This window comes from Exophiala spinifera, assembly GCF_000836115.1.
Source record: "Exophiala spinifera strain CBS 89968 unplaced genomic scaffold supercont1.5, whole genome shotgun sequence".
In the NCBI taxonomy this organism is placed as follows: Eukaryota; Fungi; Ascomycota; class Eurotiomycetes; order Chaetothyriales; family Herpotrichiellaceae; genus Exophiala; species Exophiala spinifera.
The window spans coordinates 1,011,318-1,032,454 of NW_015622517.1; the positions used below are offsets into that span (position 1 = coordinate 1,011,318).

At 51.9% G+C, this 21,137-nt stretch overlaps 8 protein-coding genes across 8 annotated transcripts; 5 read left to right on the forward strand and 3 right to left on the reverse strand.

Moving 5' to 3' along the window:
• Positions 1–3,189: 3,189 nt before the first annotated feature.
• Positions 3,190–4,284, forward strand: PV08_06948 (uncharacterized protein; the record flags this gene model as incomplete). The annotated part of the gene is made up of 1 exon (XM_016381281.1): positions 3,190–4,284. One exon carries the CDS (start codon positions 3,190–3,192, stop codon positions 4,282–4,284), a length of 1,095 nt encoding a protein of 364 aa, XP_016234383.1.
• A 575-nt stretch (positions 4,285–4,859) lies between these two features.
• On the reverse strand, positions 4,860–5,912 carry PV08_06949 (uncharacterized protein; the record flags this gene model as incomplete). Its single annotated transcript, XM_016381282.1, has 1 exon — positions 4,860–5,912. One exon carries the CDS (start codon positions 5,910–5,912, stop codon positions 4,860–4,862), a length of 1,053 nt encoding a protein of 350 aa, XP_016234384.1.
• Positions 5,913–7,780: 1,868 nt separating this feature from the next.
• PV08_06950 (uncharacterized protein) lies at positions 7,781–8,849 on the reverse strand (the record flags this gene model as incomplete). The annotated part of the gene is made up of 3 exons (XM_016381283.1): positions 7,781–8,236; positions 8,302–8,715; positions 8,808–8,849. 3 exons carry the CDS (start codon positions 8,847–8,849, stop codon positions 7,781–7,783), a joined length of 912 nt encoding a protein of 303 aa, XP_016234385.1.
• Positions 8,850–10,031: 1,182 nt separating this feature from the next.
• PV08_06951 (uncharacterized protein) lies at positions 10,032–10,592 on the forward strand (the record flags this gene model as incomplete). Its single annotated transcript, XM_016381284.1, has 2 exons — positions 10,032–10,205; positions 10,272–10,592. The coding sequence occupies 2 exons, from the start codon at positions 10,032–10,034 to the stop codon at positions 10,590–10,592; spliced, it is 495 nt and encodes a 164-aa protein (XP_016234386.1).
• Positions 10,593–10,743: 151 nt separating this feature from the next.
• PV08_06952 (uncharacterized protein) lies at positions 10,744–11,385 on the reverse strand (the record flags this gene model as incomplete). Its single annotated transcript, XM_016381285.1, has 1 exon — positions 10,744–11,385. The coding sequence occupies one exon, from the start codon at positions 11,383–11,385 to the stop codon at positions 10,744–10,746; it is 642 nt and encodes a 213-aa protein (XP_016234387.1).
• A 696-nt stretch (positions 11,386–12,081) lies between these two features.
• On the forward strand, positions 12,082–12,939 carry PV08_06953 (uncharacterized protein; the record flags this gene model as incomplete). The annotated part of the gene is made up of 1 exon (XM_016381286.1): positions 12,082–12,939. The coding sequence occupies one exon, from the start codon at positions 12,082–12,084 to the stop codon at positions 12,937–12,939; it is 858 nt and encodes a 285-aa protein (XP_016234388.1).
• A 2,488-nt stretch (positions 12,940–15,427) lies between these two features.
• On the forward strand, positions 15,428–16,267 carry PV08_06954 (protein GZF3; the record flags this gene model as incomplete). The annotated part of the gene is made up of 1 exon (XM_016381287.1): positions 15,428–16,267. One exon carries the CDS (start codon positions 15,428–15,430, stop codon positions 16,265–16,267), a length of 840 nt encoding a protein of 279 aa, XP_016234389.1.
• A 2,492-nt stretch (positions 16,268–18,759) lies between these two features.
• On the forward strand, positions 18,760–20,454 carry PV08_06955 (uncharacterized protein; the record flags this gene model as incomplete). Its single annotated transcript, XM_016381288.1, has 3 exons — positions 18,760–19,166; positions 19,229–19,732; positions 19,785–20,454. 3 exons carry the CDS (start codon positions 18,760–18,762, stop codon positions 20,452–20,454), a joined length of 1,581 nt encoding a protein of 526 aa, XP_016234390.1.
• Positions 20,455–21,137: the final 683 nt, after the last annotated feature.

Genomic DNA, 21,137 nt, shown 5'->3' on the forward strand with positions numbered 1-21,137 from the left:
TCTTTAATGGACTGCCATTCTGTGTCAATTTCTCTTTATTCCACCTGAGATACGTTCAGACCGTCTCCTGGCCCAATTTGCAAAGCCAGAATCGTTTGTAAGGGGCCGATATGTGGACAGGAGGTTTGAAGGTTCAAGGGTTCGAGGATCGCGAGCTACCGAAAGGGGGCGGTGACTTGACTCTTGTTTTCGGCCACGGCTTCAACAGCCGTTCTCCCTTGATAGTCTTGTGGGCCTAACCTAGTTAGTGTGTTCCATGCCCCTGAGTCGGTTTTAACCTTGTGTATAGTGCATTCCTTGCGCTTGAGCTGTATCAAGCCTGTGGGTATGTATGTTCCTTGCTCGTGAGTTGTGTGCCCCCGTGTGAGTATGGTGTCTTCCTTCCCTTGGATTATTTTTCAGCCTTGTGAGCATAGCGTGTTCCTTCTCCTGAACTGATTGTCACCCTTTGAGTATGGCCGGTTCCATGCTCTTGAATTATTTTTCCAGCCTTGTGAGTATGCTGTATTCCGTGCTCTTGAACTCATCACCAGCCTTGTGAGTATGTTATGTTCCTTGCTCTTGAATTGGTTTTCAACCTTGTGAGTAGTAATGTGTTTGTTCCATCCTCTTCCAAGCTGTGTCGACCTGATGGGTATAGTGTTTTCCATGCTCTTGAATTGTTGCTTTCCCCCCTGTGAGTATTGTGTGTTACACGCTCCTGAATTTCTTCTTCAACCTTGTGAGTATTATGTGTTCCATGCTCTTGGGATGCCGTTATCTTTGTACCTTTTCCCCTGAATCGTACTTGGTTCTCGTGGATAAAGGTACAGGGTAATGAAGGTGTCGCGGGTGGGAGGGGTGTATAGAGAGAATGTCAGAGATTACTGCTTTAGTCAGATCAAGTCATGGAACAATCTTGACAGTGGATACGACTCACTACCGCCGGCCTGTTGATAAAGTCTGGACATGGTCTTTTCTGGTTGGAAGGACCAACCAGAGACGAGAAAAGGTGTTTTTCATTGAGTATGGGTCTGCGAACCTTTGTGTTGGATCTTGCTTTCATCAGTCGGGGATATGCTCTGAACATCATTGGAAGTCATGCCGTGCGAGTCCTGTCCACGAGCACAGAGTCTGTGGTTTGATGAATGAGAAATTTGTGGGCCGCTGAAAGATACTTCGTATCGACGATGTCCGTAGTACGTCCAAGTATACTACGGGCGCAGACGATGGAGCTCAAAGAACAGAGGAAAGAAGATGAAGACACAGGGAGGAATGTGAAGAAAGAAAAGGAGAATTGAGAGGGCACTTTGTACTAGGTCCTGGAGTTGTAGTCCTATAGTTGTAGTATTATATTATACACTCGCAGTAGTTATTAGCAGTATAAGGCTAAAGAGTGCTTTATTTGCATCAAATCTTATGCAACACTTCAACTTACTATACCATGATTACAATCTAAACAAGCCCTAAAGATTATCTAAAGTTCAAAAGTTTTCCAAAAAAAAAAAGAAAGAAAAAAAAAGATAGAAAAAGAAACGTTGAGTTAAGTTGTATGATAACTACCTGCTTTCAAAATACTCCTTAAGAGTTATTAGACCTCACTCTCTCAAGAAGTTAACCACGCGATAAGAGTGACAATCTTTGTGCTCAGGCCTCAGGGTATCTCCTGCGCAGCCCTGATTGTCGCGGTTTGGTCTTGCCATTCTTGTTTACTAGAGTATACCTAGGAGGACAGCCTAAAATATTGTAGCCAAGATTCTGGGTAAGACTTTCAGGTAGAGATCTTAGCTTCGTCACTTCTTTGTTCTTCGCGAAAATCTTCAGAATCTCCAACACTGACGATATACATCTACTATTTAATGCCTTCCAAGTGATTTTGGAGCTTTATGTTATTCTTTTATTCTTGAGGTTGTGAAGTAATTGTCTCTCAAATGAGTGACTCTGTACAGGTGGTCAATTTTACCATGCAAAGGTGAATGCCAAAACCAAAACGCGACAATTGGGCTGCGCAGGATATCTGATATATGGATGCACACTGTCCTTCCCGAGGCCAGTCAGCTCAAATATTACGTGACTGTCTAGGGGAAGAAGGTCCAAGATGCTGGGGGAAAGGGTGTTCAAGGATGAAGCAAGATATCTGCCTTTTGTTTCTCACATGATTGAGCCGTGGCCAGAGTGTTATTTCAACGTATCCAAGCCAATTTGAGCGCTTTCGCAGTCCCTTCCTCGTTGCATGCGGAAACATGCAGTCCAGGGCTGTCCAGTCCCTAGCTTTGGCAACCCTCACTGTCGCCGCTCCCAGACCAGGGAGTGACAAGTCGATCCTGGCAGCGCGTGGAACAAGGGTTTCGGGCGCATGCTACATGCCAACGTGGGAATCTTGTCACTTTAGCGTCGTTTTGCTGGCGCAGCTATATCTGCGATGGAGTCACATTTGGGAATTGGTGCAGGATCTTCGTCCAAGATAAGAGTCTTCGTCGACTCGACGATGGGCAGATGGCTGGGATATTGACGTTGTTGCCATCTGGATAGGTAGTGGAGTAGTGTTCCTCGAAGATTAGACTGTAGACAATACCATTTAGCTTTTCAGAGATAAATAACCACTATGCGGCGAAAACATGTGGAATCGTGCTGATGGCGCTTGCGGAAGCTTGTCGGCTGAATCCAAGGCACGGAACCCTCCGTGGGCATCCTATACCGCGCCACACCATCAAGACTGCGCAATCACCTTGCAAGTGCCTCACTTACCAATTTGAAACGTCGTCGTCAATGCGAGTAGGGGCACCAGGTAGAATTGTCCCTCACCGGGTGGTAACTGTGACGTCAAACATTTTTGGAATCCTAGCATAACACAAATGGCGAGGCGTTGTTCAATCTCCAGACGTGTGTGTGTGTGTGTGTGTGTGTGTGTGTGTGTGTGTTTGAAACCGGTATTCACGCGACAAGTCACGACGGCACTGGGAACATGTCGCCGCTTTACTATGGAACAAAGACGCGACCAGGCTCAGTTTTGGCTCAGCCTGCCAGGCATCCACTGCTCGTCGTCTCCCTGTCAGTCTTGAACCCATGAAGTCTAGGTTGTTCACTATCGCGAAATGGTATCTTTGCCCAGAAGAGTCCAGTCCTCTCAATGCCTGTGAGTCCATGTATGCATGCTCCGATGCCGGCCGCCCTCAGCTGACGACAAAGTTATGTAGCTCAGGCACCCGCATGCGCAAGCAGAACTCGATCAGACCTGACGGCGATCTGAAATTGTTCAGTCCTGTCCATGCAGGACCACATTTGCCCGGCTCTGTTTGTGTGGATGAAGTATTCGAGGATTGCAATAGGTGGCAAATTACCGATATTGTGATGCAGTCTTGCGTCCCACTTGTTCGAGTGCGAGAGTCGTCCGTGGAGACCGTCCACTTCCACCCTGAATCCAGAGAGGTCCCCTTCTTTGTCGTCATCAGTAACGTCCGCTCACAAGGCTTGGGCAACACACAACAGAATGCTCTTCCCGTGTGCCAACTATCCCGACTCCAAACCCTGGTCAATGATCTGTATCCGGCGGACCACCAGCCACCTTACTTCTGGATTGACACGGCATGCATTCCGCTCACAGAGCCAGGCAAGTCGATGGCCTTTGAGCTTTTCGACGGAGTCTGCAGATGTGCTTCCATTGTGCTGGTTCTGGACTGCTTGATCGAAGGAAGTGTCATTACAGGGGGATGCGACGATCTCAGGGTCAAAATGAAATCAACGTGGTGGAGTCGCCTCTGGACTGTCAGTGAGGGAGCTTTGGCCCCATCTCTGAGATTCCAGTTCAAAGGTGGTTCAGTAAGTCTTGAGGCGCTTCTCGACCGGTGCCCAACCGACTTGCTCGGTCACGCTGCTCATTTGAGCCTGACCTGTGCGGGTATGCAAGACATGCACTGCACCCCAGAGACAAGAGCAAAAGAGGAGGACTTTTTAGACGCATCGTGTTTGTTCAAGCGGGATCACAGAGTTTACCTAGGCATCGCCCCTGGAACTGTCCGTGACCCTTCGAGACGCTTGAAAAAGGACCGGCTCAGGTCGCTACTCTTTGACGGCTACTGGGCCGTCTCGCGATATCAGTTGTTTCTGGCTCCGACAGAAAGAATGCGGCTGGCTTTGTTGCGGCAAAAGATTGAGGAAATATACCACGGCTTGACGTACGAGGCTTTGATTGCGGAGCAAAGACTTTCTATCGCTGGCACCATCTGTCGCTTCAATCTCTTGATATCACACATGACTACTCTTAGTCACATAGCTGCCCAAGCTGTCGAAAGGACGAAAGGATAGCTCTGTATTATCTGCTAGAGAAATATGCGCCCCAGCATGGAAGCTTCTCGAGCCTTTTCACGCTACACGTACCTACTTCAGGGAGGTTGAAAAAATGAACCTAATTCGCTGTTGCTGTTCAGCAACAGTCCAAGGCGCTTCAAAACTTGGTACAGACATGTGACCTCTCTAGGCTACTTGCTAGTTGGGTATTGGTGTTTTGATCATTCCCGGGATTCTGAGCGTCGCTGCCGGGTGGCTGAGGTTGCTTGGTTGGCTCAAATAGAAGCCATTCAAAGGTACCTGGAGAGCATCTGATGAGTGGTGGTGTAAGATCACGCTTCTGCGCCGTCCTCGGGTGTAATCTGGGCTACTGTTTTGTTTGCTGGCAGGGAAGCCGCCTGGGACGAAGCCACCGCGTGAAGGCTCCGATTGGACGTCTCCCCTTTTGAGCCAAGTCAATTCGAACAACATGACTTTCTCGCGCCCCACGACAACCAATCCACTTCGCACAACCGCGTTCAACGGAGCGAACCGAAGCGGTCAGGCTCATCCCGGCAGCGGGTCCTGGCACTCCTTGTACTACCGTCCTGCAACTATGCGTCATCTTCCACCTTGAGGAGCTTGCAGCTCAACGCCCAACACCTCCGGGCGTCCTCTTCGTTGTCAGTCCTCCCCGGGACATAGCCCGGATCAATCAATCCCCAACCTGGTTTCACAGGCACAGCCTCGCCGCAGTCTTCGAGGTACATTGCGCCGCGGCCTTCAAACCTCTCGCCGACGGCGGCCAACACGGTCGTCGCCGCGCCCTGCTCGGTGCTCTTGATGTAGTTGATCAGTTTCATGAAGTTACGTGCATAGTACCAATTCAGTACTTCCCGCAGTCCCCCACTGGCCGCTTGCAGACCCGTTCTGATGCCGCCCGGGTGGACCGCGAGACCCCAGACGCCGGGCTGACCCAGGGCGGCCTTTGGCGAGCCATAGCGCCTCGTGATCTCCGTGGCCATGTAAACGTTTGCCAACTTGCTCTGGGCGTAGCCGGTTGGTGGCGTGTAAGCTTCGGGTTTGGCAAGGTTGATGTCGTCAAAGTGGATATCGGAGTGTCGGTGCGCGGTGCTGCTGAGGGCGACAACACGAGACTGGAAGGCCATCGTCGACGACGCCTGAAGAGTCGGGAGGAGAAGGTACGTGAGGAGGAAGTGTGCCAGATGGTTGACGCCCAGGTGGCGCTCAAAGCCATCTTTGGTTTTGGCGTACGGGACATGCCTGATGCCGGCGTTGGTGATGAGAATGTTGAGCTTGGATGACTGGGCGAGAAAGGCCGACGCACAGGACCGGACGGACGTGAGGGAATCAAGATCCAGTTCGAGCAGATGGACTTGGGAGTTTGAGAGGATCTCTGGCCCAAGGGCCTCCCGGGCCTTGGGCACATTCCGTGCCGTGAGGTAGAGTGTTGCGCCCGTCGCCGCCAATGCACGGGCTGTTTCAACACCCAGCCCGCTTGAGCAGCCTGTGATCAGGATGACGAGGTCAGAGAGCTTCGAGAGGCGATCATTGTCCTTTATGATCTGCAACGCCGTTGGTCGTGCATCGCCGGCGCCTCTGGGCCGTTTGTGGGCAGCAGCGTAAGGGTTGTGAGGGTCATCCATCGGTTGGAGGTGATGTTTGCGGGGGTATGTATAACGCTTGTTGAAATATATGTGCAAATCCCATCATCAGGTGCCATTATCCCGGTGAGGGAAAGGTGTCTTTATGTAGAATTTGAGCAGTACACGGACATAGGTATTGCTTGGGTTTCCTGTCAGCATTGGACATTATCGCCGAAAGTACCAAGCAAATGTTAGCCATTGAGATTTCCCAGAATGGCCCGCATTTCTTCTCAGCCACAAGATGTAGCGAGCTTTTCCTCGCTTCTCTGAGATTCTGAAGTCTGATCGCAGCTGATTTGGCGTCATCCGTTCGGACTTGATGACCTTCGCATATATCTGATGACTCCGGGACTTGCTGACATAATGATACCATAACAGAATTTTCTTTTTGGGTTAGCGCTATGACGCTATACCTAATGTGGTAATACTGGTACTCTCGCTCTAGGTCACATGATACTGGCGGTGTTCTGCCCAATCAGGGTTAGCGACTGTGTCGCGGGTAAAACGAATCAGACTGTGCACCCACTACCCACTACTAGTCAATCACCTTCCGAGGCCAGCTCAGACTCACGACACCAATCCATGAGCATCGAAATCCCCTATCCTTCATCGGTGTCCTAGCTTGGCCAGGATCACCCACGGCTAAAGCTTCCTCAGCTTCTGCATACTTGTTCCTCAAGATCGACGCGAGCAAACCTTCCAAGCAACGCGGTTCTCTCCCATTTGCGTTGTTCCAAAAGCCCTCGTCGCTTCTTCGAGACTACTCAAAATTCGGTCTTTGGTTGACAATGAAGGATCTCACCCAAACATACTGACTGAGGCAGGCGATGCGTATCTGGCGTAAAAGGACCCGTGCCATGACGCTAGCTAGCGACCAGAGATAGCGCAGAGCGGCTGAAAGGATGACGACGAAAGTCAGGATGATAAATACGTGTCATTCTGTATGTAACAGCGAATGAATGAGATCCGTTGCATGGAGCCCTGCAATTGATGATCAACCGACACCCTGCTGGGGTGCGTCCGATGAAAAGATCTTATAAGAGACCGGACAAGAAGATAAAGAAGAAAGACGCACTACCAGTCAAAGAAAGGCCCACCGGTGTGGCCAGTTGGCCTTATATCCTCAAGCGTGTTGACTCTGGAGGAAAGAGACGGCTTCAGATTTCGCCCTTAGAAAGGGCACGACTGCAAGGTGGCCTCGTTGGAAGTGACTATGCCAAATTCTCCCGGAAAATATCGCTTCACACCAGCATCGACGATTCGTTCTTGTCCCGAGAACGTCGGCATTATTATCATCTTGGTAATAGCATCTTGATGACTTAACGCCGCCATAAAGTTGCTGAGGACGAAGCCCGGTTCCTGTCGAGGGAGAGGACAAGGGCGGTAGTCGTGGAGGAGAGGATCAGTTTTGGACAATGACAAAGTTGCTGGAAGAAGACGCTGGCCGAATTCTGAACGGCGATCGTGTCATCTGAGGTATCTGACAATACCTATTTCGACAAGGAAACATGTACGCAGATGGGTGTCACATCATATGAAGTCCAAGATCGATGGGTCGAATCATCCCAGCGCGATGCAAAATCCTGTGCGCCACTTCTCGAGATGTTGCGGTCGCAGAGAAGCTTGACACATCGTCTTTGTTAAACCTCGGCGCGTGATAAACCCCTTCTAGTTCCACGGTACGTGCATACACCGCCGTGCGTCGCGAGGCTCACGGGACTGAGTCAAGAGTTGATTTGATGGGCACCAGATTTTCGCGATGTTCAACCCAGAGTACACGGAACCTTCACGATGCTCAAGCACAGCGTGGAAACAACAATGCGATGGAGTGATTTCTGTACTCAAGCGGTCTCTAGCAGCACCGTTCCTTAAGCAGAGCTGAGTACAGCCTTGACGGTATCGTCCAAGCTCCCATTTGGGATCTCCAGAACCGCGTTGGCCAGCTTTTCATCCACCGGGTAATTCGTCCTGATTCCCAGATATGTACCCCATGCAGATGCTCGAACAAGCGTAAGCATGCCGTTGAAGTCACCTTCAGAGACCATTTTCCTCCCCGTGGCAATCTGGTCATCCGTCTTCACATCCCTCACGGTCCACTTCTGGCCCGAGGCAGCCTCGAACGCTTTCAAGATGTCCTTCTGGGTGGTGGTGACGGTTGCGACGTAGAGAAATTGGTTCGCGGTCTCGGCGGGGTGTTTCAGGGTGGATGCGACCGCCCTGCCAAAGTCGGCCCGGTTCGTGGCCGAGAATGGCACATTGCCTCCGTCCCAGATCTCGGCTGTTTTGTTGGCGATGTCGAACCCGAAGAAGCCATTCGCAAGACCCTGGCCTAGTTGTCAGCGCGGGCAGGGAAGGACGGTGCGGTGATCTCATGCGATCTACCACTTACCCAGTCTAGAAGGGGTCCAACGGCTAGACCGGTCCAGGTCAAGCCCGTCTTCTCATTCTGCTTAAGGTAATCGAGGATCACCTTCTTCGCCTCGAACACCGGCACGAGCTCTCGAACAGCCTCGCTCAATGTGTTGGAAGAATACTCCGCCGGAAGGAATCTCTTGACCCCGGCCTTGATCGCTGCGTCGATGAAGACCTTCTGGTCCGCGAAACCCATTGCTCCTACAGCCGACACGACGGCATCTTGCCCATGGAAAGCTTTGACTAGTTCGTCTTCGGTGTATGATGCCCTGATGACCGAGAGATCGGCTGGGAAAGTAGCCGTGCTCGTTGGTCTAGTGAGGACCGTGACTTTGAATTCCTTGGACGCCAACAGTGCAGAAAGAATCATTGAGCCCAGGTTGCCACCAGCCTTCGTATAGGAGTTATCTAGTCAGCATGTGGAGCCAAGTAGGTATTGCACCTGGTTGTTCTAAAGAGACGGGGATAGGGTTATTTACTTACCCCAATCAACACCACGTTCTTGATCACTGCGGCAGGCGACATTTTGAACTCGTAATCTTTCAACGTTCTAATGGTTTGAATATGTCGCGAACTCCATCGCGGTAGAACGCCTTTATATCAATAAGACATTCTGAGCCCTGAGTACTCCAAGTTTGCTGCTGACAAAAGGCCATCGTTTTTCCCTTTACTCAGCTCAGGTGCCCAATGAATTTTCTATCAGATCTGCAATGAACAAGACTCTGGCTCACGATGCTGAAGTAACAATTTCAGCAGATGTGGTGCCATTAGGTGTAGAGAGCCGAGAGAGACTTGGTAAGCCAGGCGGGCCAGCGCGGAGGTGCGCCTCCGCCCTCCGCTGTAGCTCACTTAACTCGTGCCTGGACGAGAAAATCGGTGTTGACCCGTGCGCACTTGGTCCTCCGCACCCTCCGCCCTCGAGGGAAGAACTTGACTTCGGTGTTTAGAGGATCACAATGCCCACATCGACGGGTAGTAGTACATCCTCCGGTTTGCTGGCGAGTTACTACAGAGTCCTGCAAAGACTACATACCAGCCAATGTCCACAAGAGTCACGCCTGAAACGTGATCAGAGATACCAACAGCTAGCTCGTCGTTCAAACCGGGTTCGTAACGAAGCGCCGGTGGCAACGTCAACGATATCGCTCGGGCTCATCGTCACTGCTCACACCTTGCCAGGTATTGGCGGCTACAGTCCAAAACAGCCCAAAACATCACATAGTGAGACTGCTATAACATAAGGTACGAATACGAGTAGGGAGGGAACGGCCGGTGATGACGTCGACCATGTGTACCTGCATATGGAAAACAATCCCGGCCATGGTGAATGTTATTCTCTCGTCATCATGACCATCTTCTCCACAGTAAGGTATATCATGAGAAGCAGTTGAGTGTAGATATTCGACATGTGATGACATATTATATCCTTCCCTCGACAGTTTAAAGTCGGCTCCCTGAATGGACACAATCGTACTGACCAACAGTATCGGAGACCTAAGGCCCTTGATACGCGATATACGGCGCATGTCTGCACAGGGTGTTCCACGGGGATATTCAAGAGCAGGATCCGCACTCAAAAGCCTCCTACGACTGTCTCGCACGGCGGACTGCTCAAGCTACATAGCCAGTAGTTCGTCATTTGTGGCAACGGGCCCAATCCGAGCAAAGAACCGGCACTCCCCACGAAACCGATCGTTTGCCACCACCATGAAGTTCACGACCCCTTCGATGGACCCGCCTAAGCATGAAATGGCGTATTTCCCGAATATGACGGGATCCCTACCCAGCGAGTCTGCCGAATTCCGCCGCGTGCTGTGGACAGGGTTGTACAGTCAACTCGTGCTGATGACCGTTCCTGTAGATGGGGAGATCGGTGACGAGGTAGGTGATATACGGTTGTGTATTGTGTTGTGATCTTCCAACAGCAGAAGACCTGACATCAAGCAGAAACATACAGTTGACCAAATCCTGACCTTCACGTCTGGGAAAGGCAAGGCCACCATCAATGGGGTGGACCAGGACGTCAAAGCAGGCGATTTGATAATTGTGCCCGCAGGCACGCAGCATCAGTTTATCAACACCGGTCCCACTCCTCTTATCTTGTACACGGTGTATTCTCCTGCAGAGCACAAGCCGACCACAGTGCACAAGGATAAGGCACAAGGTGATAAAGAGGAAGCTGAGGGTATCGACGTGCCGCCAGAGTGGAGCCAGAGGAGCAAGGTCGAGAATGAGAAGCTCGGCTTGGTAGATCCAGACGACGATTGAGCTTAGTTGCGCCGGTTTCGAGTTAGCCGAGGATGATAGCCACCCAGACGCGTACTCTATGATTCTTGTAGCATATTGCCAACCTCAGGGATGTTCCCAGAAGACGTCAATTTGTTACTCGCAGTTCGGGGCTCGCTGAATTTGAGCCAACTCATCTCTTCTTCTTGCCAACAACCTTGGTGAAACCATCTTCATCCACCTCAGGTTCGGCCTTTTGTTTCGGCATTCTGGAACCGGTCAGAGGGGGAGCATCGTCCATATCGACGTCTTGTCTATCTTCAAATCCATTCCATTCCTCTTCGTCCTCATAGTCGTCCTCATCTGCATCAGTATCCTGATCTTTGTCTTCGCCTCGTACGATGTTAACAATTCTGTCGCCACCCTTTTGTTGTTTTTCTTGCCACCTGATATAGAGGTCATTCAGCTCCGTAAGGTCGCCGTTCCTGATCTTTGTGGCGCCAGACCAGATACTGCGTGCCACATCTTCGGCGGTCCCGTCGTCAACGACAATCTCGAATTCGTCGACCATAACTTGTAGAAGGACTTCTTCCAGATCGCCGACATCCGCGAGTGCTGGAGGAGTAGAGATCAAGAGTTCTGACACCGCACCAGCCATCCAGTCTCTTTTGTCATTTGAGACTTGTGCTGAGCCGCCCCAGGCATTTTGAATAGCCAAAGTCAGCGCAGGCCATGACCAGAGATGGAGGGCAACGAGCAGGTCAATTTGCGAGGACAGCTTCGAGAGGTCAAATTGTGATACGGCCTGAGGACCGTTTACGCTGACGGCGGACATTGCAGACTTATCGTCGAGCAGTAATACTTTGCTGTGGGCTCATGTCATAGTAGAACGCCGGGATCTCAAAAAAATGAAATGGCATTATGGCAAATGATTTCCTCAGAAAAAATCAAGAGTATGCGGGGAGGATCTACTTAATTCCGGGCTCCGGGCCATTATTCGCCGAGCGGCAGGTGTACCGAGAATGGCACCACCGCCGCTTCCACGAGGGTTGTTTGGGACTACAAGGGACTTCATCACAACTCGGACAGCCAATCCTGGCGCCCTGGATCTAGTTACCTGCATAAGAATCAGTTCATGCTGCGTACAGACGCCGACTTATCTCTCTACTCATGGAGCAACCAATGACTTGAAAAAGCTGCACCTTTCGGGCCTCTGTGCGCCGATGCCTCCATCCCCGATCCACTTTTCTTGCCTCACATATGCAAAGATGACTCGTATTTATTAAAGATGCCCGTAATCGGTTCTTGAGTCTCAAGTGCCTCACTCGAATTCCTATCTAACTAAAGTCTTCCCAAGGCGGCACCGACTACGGGGAATTCTTCGTCAACCTTGGCACGCTCTACCAAAGGCGAGCCATATCTCGACTCTGATCAGAGCGTCTTGACTATGGGCGACACTTCAGCCCCGTCAGTGCTGCCGATAGTCTCACAAGATGAGAGGGGTTCTCTTACCTCCAGGGTCATTCCGACCATGACTTTGTCAGTAGCCGACAATCCTCTGACAGCACCCCTCCCACCCGTTTCATCGACGTCTCCGGCTGAGAGGGCCGCTGCTCGCTTCAAGATTGAGGGCAATGCTGTTCTCACTGGCGGTGCTGGTACATTGGCATTGGCATCTGCTCGAGCGCTTCTGGAGCATGGCGCAACCGCTTTAACTTTGATGGACTTGCAATCGACGATTGACAGCTCTTCGAAAGCGATCTCCGACCTGAAACAGGACTTTCCGAAAACCCCCATCCACGCAGTCCACGTTGACGTGACCTCAGAGACAGCCGTAGAAAAGGCATTCCAGGATGCTCGGGATTTGATGGGAAGCGTCGATGTCTTGTGCTGTTTTGCGGGCATTGTTGGCTGCGTCCACTCTATATCAGCAACCGCCAACCAATTCCGCAAGGTCGTCGACGTCAACCTGACAGGGTCTTTCCTATGTGCTCAAGCAGCTGCCAAACACATGATCGATACCAAGAAAGGAGGCTCAATACTCTTTACAGCATCGATCTCTGGCCATTCAACCAACTACCCGCAGCCTCAAACAGCCTACAACATAAGCAAAAGTGGTGTACGGACTCTGACTAAAAACCTTGCCGCTGAATGGGCAGTGCATGGTATACGTGTTAATTCAATCTCTCCTGGCTACATGGACACAGTGCTCAATGCGGGCGACAGTCTGCGGCCGGTCAGAGATATCTGGGCCAGTCGATGCCCTATGGGCCGTATGGGAGATATTGAGGAGATTACTGGTCCAGTTGTCCTCCTCACTAGTAAACGAGCCGGCAGATATATCACTGGTTCAGACTTGATAGTCGATGGTGGTGCCTTGTGCTTTTGAGATGGTTGAATCCTGTCTCTCAATGACGTGGAAAGATGTGTTTCACATTGATAAGGAAGTCTAGACGAGTCGCACTGAAGCCCTCATCAGAGATACACATCTGGCTCATGTCATTTCTGTCAGCTGACGCATCGTTCTTGTTATTGCCTGTCAGGTTGGTCATGGTGCATCACCCGTACACCTGAGACGCTATTGGTTGTCACTCAGTCAAGAGTCTTCTCTTTTAACGTATGAAGGCGCTTTAACGTGGTCGAGAATTTCAGACGCGCCGACGTGACTAAGTACAGTCGTTGGAGCGAGTTAGATAAGTCGCAGTTTTTAGATGGCATTCAGCTCTACGTTGGTATTGCAACACTTTGTTATACTCCAGTGGTTACCGGCGTTGGCGTTGAGATATTTAAGCAAAGACTGGATCAAGACAGGTCAAATGTACGTGATTGACGCAGGCAAGCACGCAGGGGCCCGCTGCCATCAGGATTTCGGGCCGCTGCTGAGGTATTGATAGTGTCGAGCAACTTACATGTGATGCCGTAACGAGCAAGAATGTCGAAGACATTAACGAGGCTTCCTGTGCCGTAGATGTGGTTGCGCAGAAAACTTGATGGTCGGAAGTTTGTTGCTAATCTGATTTGAATGTTTGTCCCCCGATAGGGAGGCCTTGTTTGTTCTGCATGTGCTGTACACCTTTGCGTGCTCGTCAGATTGACAATAATCATGACTTTACCAGGTCGGCGGTAAACGGGCTACTTGTATGTCAGTCTGGATGCACGGTTTGCCAAGTGCGGCGCGGCAGACGATCTTGAAATAAGCGAGCAGGGGATAGAGATGATGACAGCTGTCACAGCTGCACCTTCAGCGGCACGTTTATATGGACGGGGGATGAGGCAATCCCATCGCAAGGCTTGTCATAACGGTCTGGTAGATTTGCTGCGGGTGTCGCGGCTGTCAACAATTCCCTCTGATAAACGCGATAGCGCACGCCGTACTGACTGCGGGCGGGTGAAGCCGTTTCTTCTATTCTAATCTTGGGTACCGACAAGAGGTTGAGTTTGTGGCAGCGTCCGCGACGACCGGGAAAAGGGGGCGCATTCGGAATTCGGACCTCCACCGTGAGATTGGGCAATCTCTTTTGCTTCCCCAGATTCCCACAGCCACCGAATCAACGCGTGCACAATTGCTGGATTCCAGGTAGGGCCGTGATCCAGTTGGCGCTCTGCTGGAACAAACATTCCTCGCCGCACGCGTGTACTCCCTCGCAGACTACAGTCGACTGTGGTGGCCTCAGGTGCGGATTCGAGCCTCCTAATACGGAGCACACCGAAAGGACCACCAGGCTACTCTTGGGACCTCGACGAGTTCACTAACATCATTTAGGGCAGAACCCTCATCTCAACAGACGCGTCCAAGCTCCGACAAGGCGCAATTAGACATGCAGCTCCTAGGCTGACGGCGGAGTCCAATATTGTGCGGCTCCCACAGACAGGCCAGGCCCCTTTGACGCTGGAATTGGATTGGGTGCCAGCAAAAGCCTCGAGGAGCCCGCGTATCGAGATATCGATTGTCTCTTCACATTATCGATACATCCGTTCACTGATTCATTGATTCCTGCCAATTGGTACACACACTCTTTTCGCTTTGCCTTGGTGCTACTTCTGTACACATTCACTCCTTTCAGTTTTGTTTGCTTGCTTTCCTTGCCAATCCTCTCATTTTCGTTTCTTGCCTCTGATACTAGAGGCGTCCTCTCATTTGGTCCCCCCGACGAGACCACGGTTCTGGTCTCTCAGCCACCGCCCAACACGGCTTCCGCAGTTGCAGGTCCACCGCTCTTTCGAGCCTCTCCCGTCGATCCCCCCTACCGACCACCATCGACACCGCTGAAGGAGCCGGGGTTGGAGGAGTACAGCACGAGCAGAAGAGAGGGGGAGAGGCCGCATTCGCCGCTGCCACAGCCTGCATATTATGGGAAGGATATCTCACGCCCGTCGTCCACTGCCTTGCCGAGTTCGAGCCATCTGTTCCTGCACGAGCCTCAATTCCACACACGCAGCGCCAGCCTGAGTCTGGGACGAGGCTACCATTCGGAACCACGACCCAACCTACCTGGATTATCGTCTCTGACATCGCTGGCGAACGGGCCACCGCTGAGGTATGCCTGGTGCAGATGAAGCCGAAGAGGAATCGTGTGTTGATATACCTTACAGGTCGTTTTCAGGCAGCCATGGATCACCACTGGCTCATTATGCGCTGATGCCACCAGTGCCAACACCGGGAATCGCAGGGATTGCAGGAAGTGCACCGGTAAGAGCGACTCCCTCCCACACTCTTTCCTGCCACCGGCAAAACCGGCGCCAAGACTTTTTGGGCCTTTGGTTACATTCTCATCCACCACCCACCGCAACCTTGAATTCTCTTATCTTTATCTTATCGTCTCTGCGCTTCGATAACAAACTTTCTACTTTCCCATCTCCATCTTCACAACCGCACCATGGCTGCCTCATTACCCAGCGCTGACCAGACTCTTCCCTTTTCACAGCCTGTATGTCAGAACTGCCAGACCTCGACCACTCCTCTATGGCGGCGCGATGAAGCTGGCTCGGTCTTGTGCAACGCCTGCGGACTTTTCCTCAAGTTGCACGGCCGTCCGCGCCCAATCAGTCTCAAGACAGATGTAATCAAGAGTCGCAATAGGGTCAAGACGACCACTGCGCTGCCCAAGAAGAAGGTGCGCCTTACAGCGACTGGCAAGATCCGCGTCGTGTATGCTGACTCTGCACAGTACGAGCCCAACAGCACCTCTGCGCCCATCACGGAGGTATCCGCCCCCAATGGCTTCAGTCTACATCGTCGTGTTTCACAGATGGCCACGACAACTGCACCTTCCGAACGATCTCACTCTCCTGTCTCGCGGACGGGCACGCCAGGGGCGCAGCACGATCCCAACATTGCGCCTCAGCACGTGTTCGATGGCGCATCTGCCGCAGTGGCCGACCACACCAACTCCTCCCCTTCTCTCCCTGGCGTCCACTCGTTCAGTCATCCATCCCCCGGCGCAACTGCATTGACCGCAGATCGATCCGAGTCGATGACCTACGAACAACTTGTCGCCGTCAACACCAACCTCCGCACGCGGGTGTCGGAACTAGAAGTCATCAACGGCTTCTACTCGGACAATGAGAACAATCTGCGTCGCGAGCGCGACAGCGCTGTTCGAGAGCGCGATGATCTGAAACGAAGAGTTGAAGAGCTGGAAAAGCAGCTCCAGGAACGTGATGATGCAGCCCACCCTGCAAAGAAGCCTCGACTATCGCAGGAACCTCAGGAATGATTCCCTTCATGCCATGGTCCCTGCGACCAACTCATTACGCGCATGTCATCGACCTACTTACTCAGGGCGCACACGTCATGCGTATCACGCATGTTACGCATGACGCCTGCCTATCAACTCAGGTCACACCTCCAACCACACCCGTGGGTGCCTGAGCTCTTCTTTTCCATGTTGTTACCAACATGTCGATTGATACCCACACACAACATAAATGATGAAAGAAACAAACCTCTATGATCGGCGCCAAAGGTGGGAAGGGATTTTGAACCAGCGTTTCCAGGTAATCACAATTTCCGTAATGTGGCTATCGCTCGGTTGGTCAGCATAACGGCGTTTTTATCATTAATTTTCTATGGCAAGGAAGGGGTGTATGGCAATGCAGGACGTGACAATCCACAACGTCTCTCTCCTCCACCTCGCGGTATTTCCCGTTTGTCCTTTTTTGCTTATTATGCAGATCTAACGGCGAAGTCACTCACGACTGCTTTGCCTTTTTTGAAGCATGAGGTTGACTCGGGTAGAAATGGGATGAAGGGAAGACAAGGGAATGGCTCCAACACAAAAGTATCTACGGTTTCCGAATGACTAGGCTTGGTGGGGTGGGAGGCGGTTGTCTACCTATCTCGTATAGGTATTTTAGTTTTGGTATTCCTAATCATGTCGGTAGTCAAGTCAAATTGTCCGATTGCCATGTTTCGCATTCCACACGTACAGTACAGTCCTGCACGGTACGGAGGTATCGGTTGTCCTTTGTTTGCCCCTTCGAAGACAGCTGAGCGCGGTCGTTGTGTCCCGCCGTTCCAGCTGCGAGCGGGCTGGACGTGTCGACGTGCTATTCCGAGACGAAGGCAGTCTGGATCCTTTCTTTCTTTCTTTTTTTTTCTCTTTCTCGCCGTGGCCGACCAGAATGAGACCAGGCTACTGAGTACGTTTTGACATGCATGCTGCTGCGCAAGAGGAGGGCGGCAATGGGCAGGCGCTGGATGTGATTCTTCTCCGTACGTTTGTCGACCACGTTCACTGTGTTTTCCCCTTGGGAGCACGAACCAGGCCAGACAGACCATTGGAAGCTCCAGTGAATGTTGACCCTCCGACCATTGAACCTCGCTTGTGATCAACAAGACGTCTCAGAACAAACCATCCCGACGGAACCCGAGGAGAGTCGTCGACTCTCATTTTAAGCGTTTCCACCCAGCTACGTGTACCTACAGCCACCACCTACCTTGCCTACCTAGCTAGGTATGCTTTCTTGACATACAGTACGTTCCCCACGGCGATCTATCTGTACACATTAGCTGGCCAGCTGGGCGGCGGTACGTCGTGCATTCATCGCCAACAGACAAAGTTCTCGTCGCCACTATATACCTCCTATACTACTCTGTGCGAGAACCTGTTGCTGATGACCAAAGAAAAAGGAAGGCGGCGATAGACTGATGGTGGTCTGTTGGCCATCTAAGCTCACACACCCCGCGGCAGAAGATTCCACCGCCGAGAGCCACTTGGGGTTAGAAGTTGTAACTCACGGGGTGCGAAAATGCTTGTGGAGGCTTGCGATGATCTTGTTTTCAGTCCTTGAGCCCCAAAGCATCGTAACCGGACCAGTGACAGGCTGTTGTCTGGCTTGCCCAGGCTTCGACACTTCCAGTGTCGCGTTCCTAGTGGCAGCTGTCAAAGCCACTCGCGCAGGCCAAGTGCGAGGCCAAGTGTAGCCAAGTTGAGCCCGTGGTCCACGGTCCATGGCCCTGCGGCGACATCAACCACCGACATCCCCGGCGTCTTCTCGTCGCCTCATCCAAAGCCCAAATGAAGGTCCTCGCGTCGACTCGCCGATCTCAGTAACCTTATGGAAGCTCAAGAGAATGTTCGCCGTGATGTTCCATCGAGGGCGTTACTTTCTCCGGCCCGTTCTCGTCACGTCTTGCACAGAACCTACAGACACAGTGGTCCAAGGTCGAAGGGGATTCCTGTATCCTCCGAAAAGTAGCGCCACGGTCGGCCTGTCGATCGTCGCGATGTTACCTCTGATCCCGCGCTGGCCACCCGTGGGCGTGCTGTTATTCGTTGCGGTATACAGATCCTTGACTTGCACCCCGCAACCTCCCTCGATCCAGCCTACCGAAGAGGGCCTTCTCCAGAGTTGCAGGTAACAGTTCAGAAGCCGACGCCAGCACCGGCCAATGGTTTGATCGTGTGCGATCCGTTGAACACACCACCATGGCGCCCCATTACCGCTACTGCAATGGGCATATTGTCAATCCTGTGCGTGGTGTTGTTGCTACCAGAGCACGAGGGATGGAGTATCCCCTGCTCTGCTGATCACCTGGCACAGAGCTCCCCTTTCGACCGCCTTTAAAAAGCCTGACATGTCCCATGCTCGATTCCGCCTTCTACTGCTACGACTCGTCTCCAACTCTGCAGACGAGGGCTTACAATCCTTCCTCGATTGAGATCTCGTTGCCTGTTGCCCGCCCGTTACACAAACTAGCTTCACGATGGCCAACGTCGACGTTCAACCTGGTCCGAATCCACCTTACGAGAGCAAGATTCGTGAGGACCAGCGAGATGAGTCTGAAGAACCAACGGACCAGCGCATGTCTATTGGCAGATATGCAGCCACTCGATTCACCACCCTGAAGCCACCTATGGCCAAGGCGGAGAATCCTTTCAAGCTCCTGGCCATGCTCAACACGCAGCAGTGGCTGTTTTTCTTGGTGGCCTTTTTTGCCTGGTCCTGGGATGCCTTTGACTTTTTCACCGTCTCCTTGACAGTGTCAGATCTCGCCGAGACCTTTGGCAAGTCCAATACCGACATCACCTGGGGCATTACGTTGGTGCTCATGTTCCGATCCCTCGGTTCGACTATCTTCGGTATCGCCGCTGATCGATACGGCCGCAAATGGTAGGAGCCAAGTCTTTGGGATCTTGATGGATAAAACATCCACTAATACTCACATGTGATAGGCCGTTCATAATCAACAATCTTCTCTTCGTCGCTTTGGAGCTGGGTACTGGGTTTACCCAAACCTATGCCCAGTTTCTGGCGGTAAGGGCGTTGTTTGGCATAGCAATGGGTGGTCTGTACGGAAATGCCGCAGCTACAGCGCTGGAAGATTGCCCGGACGCCGCTCGTGGCATCATTTCTGGCATGCTGCAGCAGGGCTACGCTTTTGGCTACCTTCTCGCCGCAGCCTTTGCCCGCGCACTTGTCAACACCACTTCACATGGCTGGAGGCCTCTCTTCTGGTTCGGTGCATGCCCACCCATTCTCATCATTCTTTTCCGCTTGTGTCTTCCTGAAACGAACACGTTCCGCGCTCGTCAAGCGATCCGCCACCAGCAGGGCAGTCTCGCAGGCACTTTTATATCTGAAGGACGAGTCGCCCTCAAAAATCATTGGATGCTCCTGATCTATCTTGTCCTTCTCATGGCTGGGATGAATTTCAGTAGTCACGGCAGTCAAGACCTGTAAGTTCCCTCAAGACGTGCAATGAACATAGAACTAAACTCAAGGCCATAGGTATCCAACCATGCTTGGGAATCAGTTCAAATTCTCCCCGGATGCCACGACGGTTACGATGGTTGTCGCCAATCTCGGAGCCATGACCGGTGGAACCACAGTGGGATACTGCTCTCAAATATTTGGTCGGCGACTCAGTATCATAGTTATTTGCATCGTGGGAGGCGCACTCTTGTATCCATATACTTTCACATCGTCGAAAGCGATCATGGCTGCCGCATTTTTCGAGCAGTTCTGCGTCCAGGGCGCATGGGGTGTGATCCCAATCCATCTGATGGAATTATCGCCCGGATCCTTGCGTACCTTCGTGGTGGGCACGTCGTACCAACTTGGCAATCTGGCCTCATCGGCGTCGTCGACCATCGAGTCGACCCTCGGCGAACGGTTTCCTCTCGAGCCTATCACCAAAAAGGGCAAGACCGTCAAGCGATACAACTACGGAAAGGTCATTTGCATATTCATGGGCTGCGTGTATGCCTACCTGATCATTATCACCTTCGTGGGTCCTGAGAAGAGAGGGCGCAGTCTGAACGTCGAGCACGATACCGACATGGCTGAAGTGACGCATCGGGACCTCCGCCATCAACAGGCTTCTGATGTAGGTCATGGAGAGTTCAGCGAGAATGACCATGACGAGGAGAAGGCTGTCAAGCAACAAGAAGTTGCTTAGAGGAGACAGAGTCGAGTGTGAGGAAAGTCAGGTTGGGTGCGTCCGATGTAGGCCACCAAATCCACTTGTATGGCTACTACCCGCGCGGTACCTCGACGGAGCAGTCGCCTCCGCCGGTTCAGACTTGAAAGGGTTAGCAAAATGAATTAGGGGTGGAAACCAGAAAGCATCTCAGATGTTCTATCATCAGATGAGTCAAATCTTACCTTAGCCGGGTACTAGTTGTTGTGAGGTATGAGAGAGTCTGATAGTACTTTTCGATGTTCCCCTTTCGAAGCTTGTTCTGTGCCGACATTCAGATGCCCGAGGCCCTAAACGTGCGGGACGCTAATCCGAATCCAACAGCCGGTACCAGAATTTCAGCCGTTAGACTCGAAGTATCCTTGATCTTCTCGAGTATCGTGAAAAGGCTCTCGAAACATTCCAAACTTGAAGGGTTTTCATCACCTGGCTTTAGTCCCAGGAGCCTGGCCCATGTGAGAGAATTCGCTCAAGCTTTCTCGAAGCCTTCATCGGAAGGTGATTAGGGACCGATACCGATCGCCATGAGGACTGGTGGGTGGGCTTGAAGACTTTGCACTGCAAGTCTGGTTCACACGGTAAGTGATGAGGACCTGCGAGGACCTTTGAGGACCTAGACACGAACATAACTTTTCTTTGCTGCTTCTTGAATGCTCTGTATC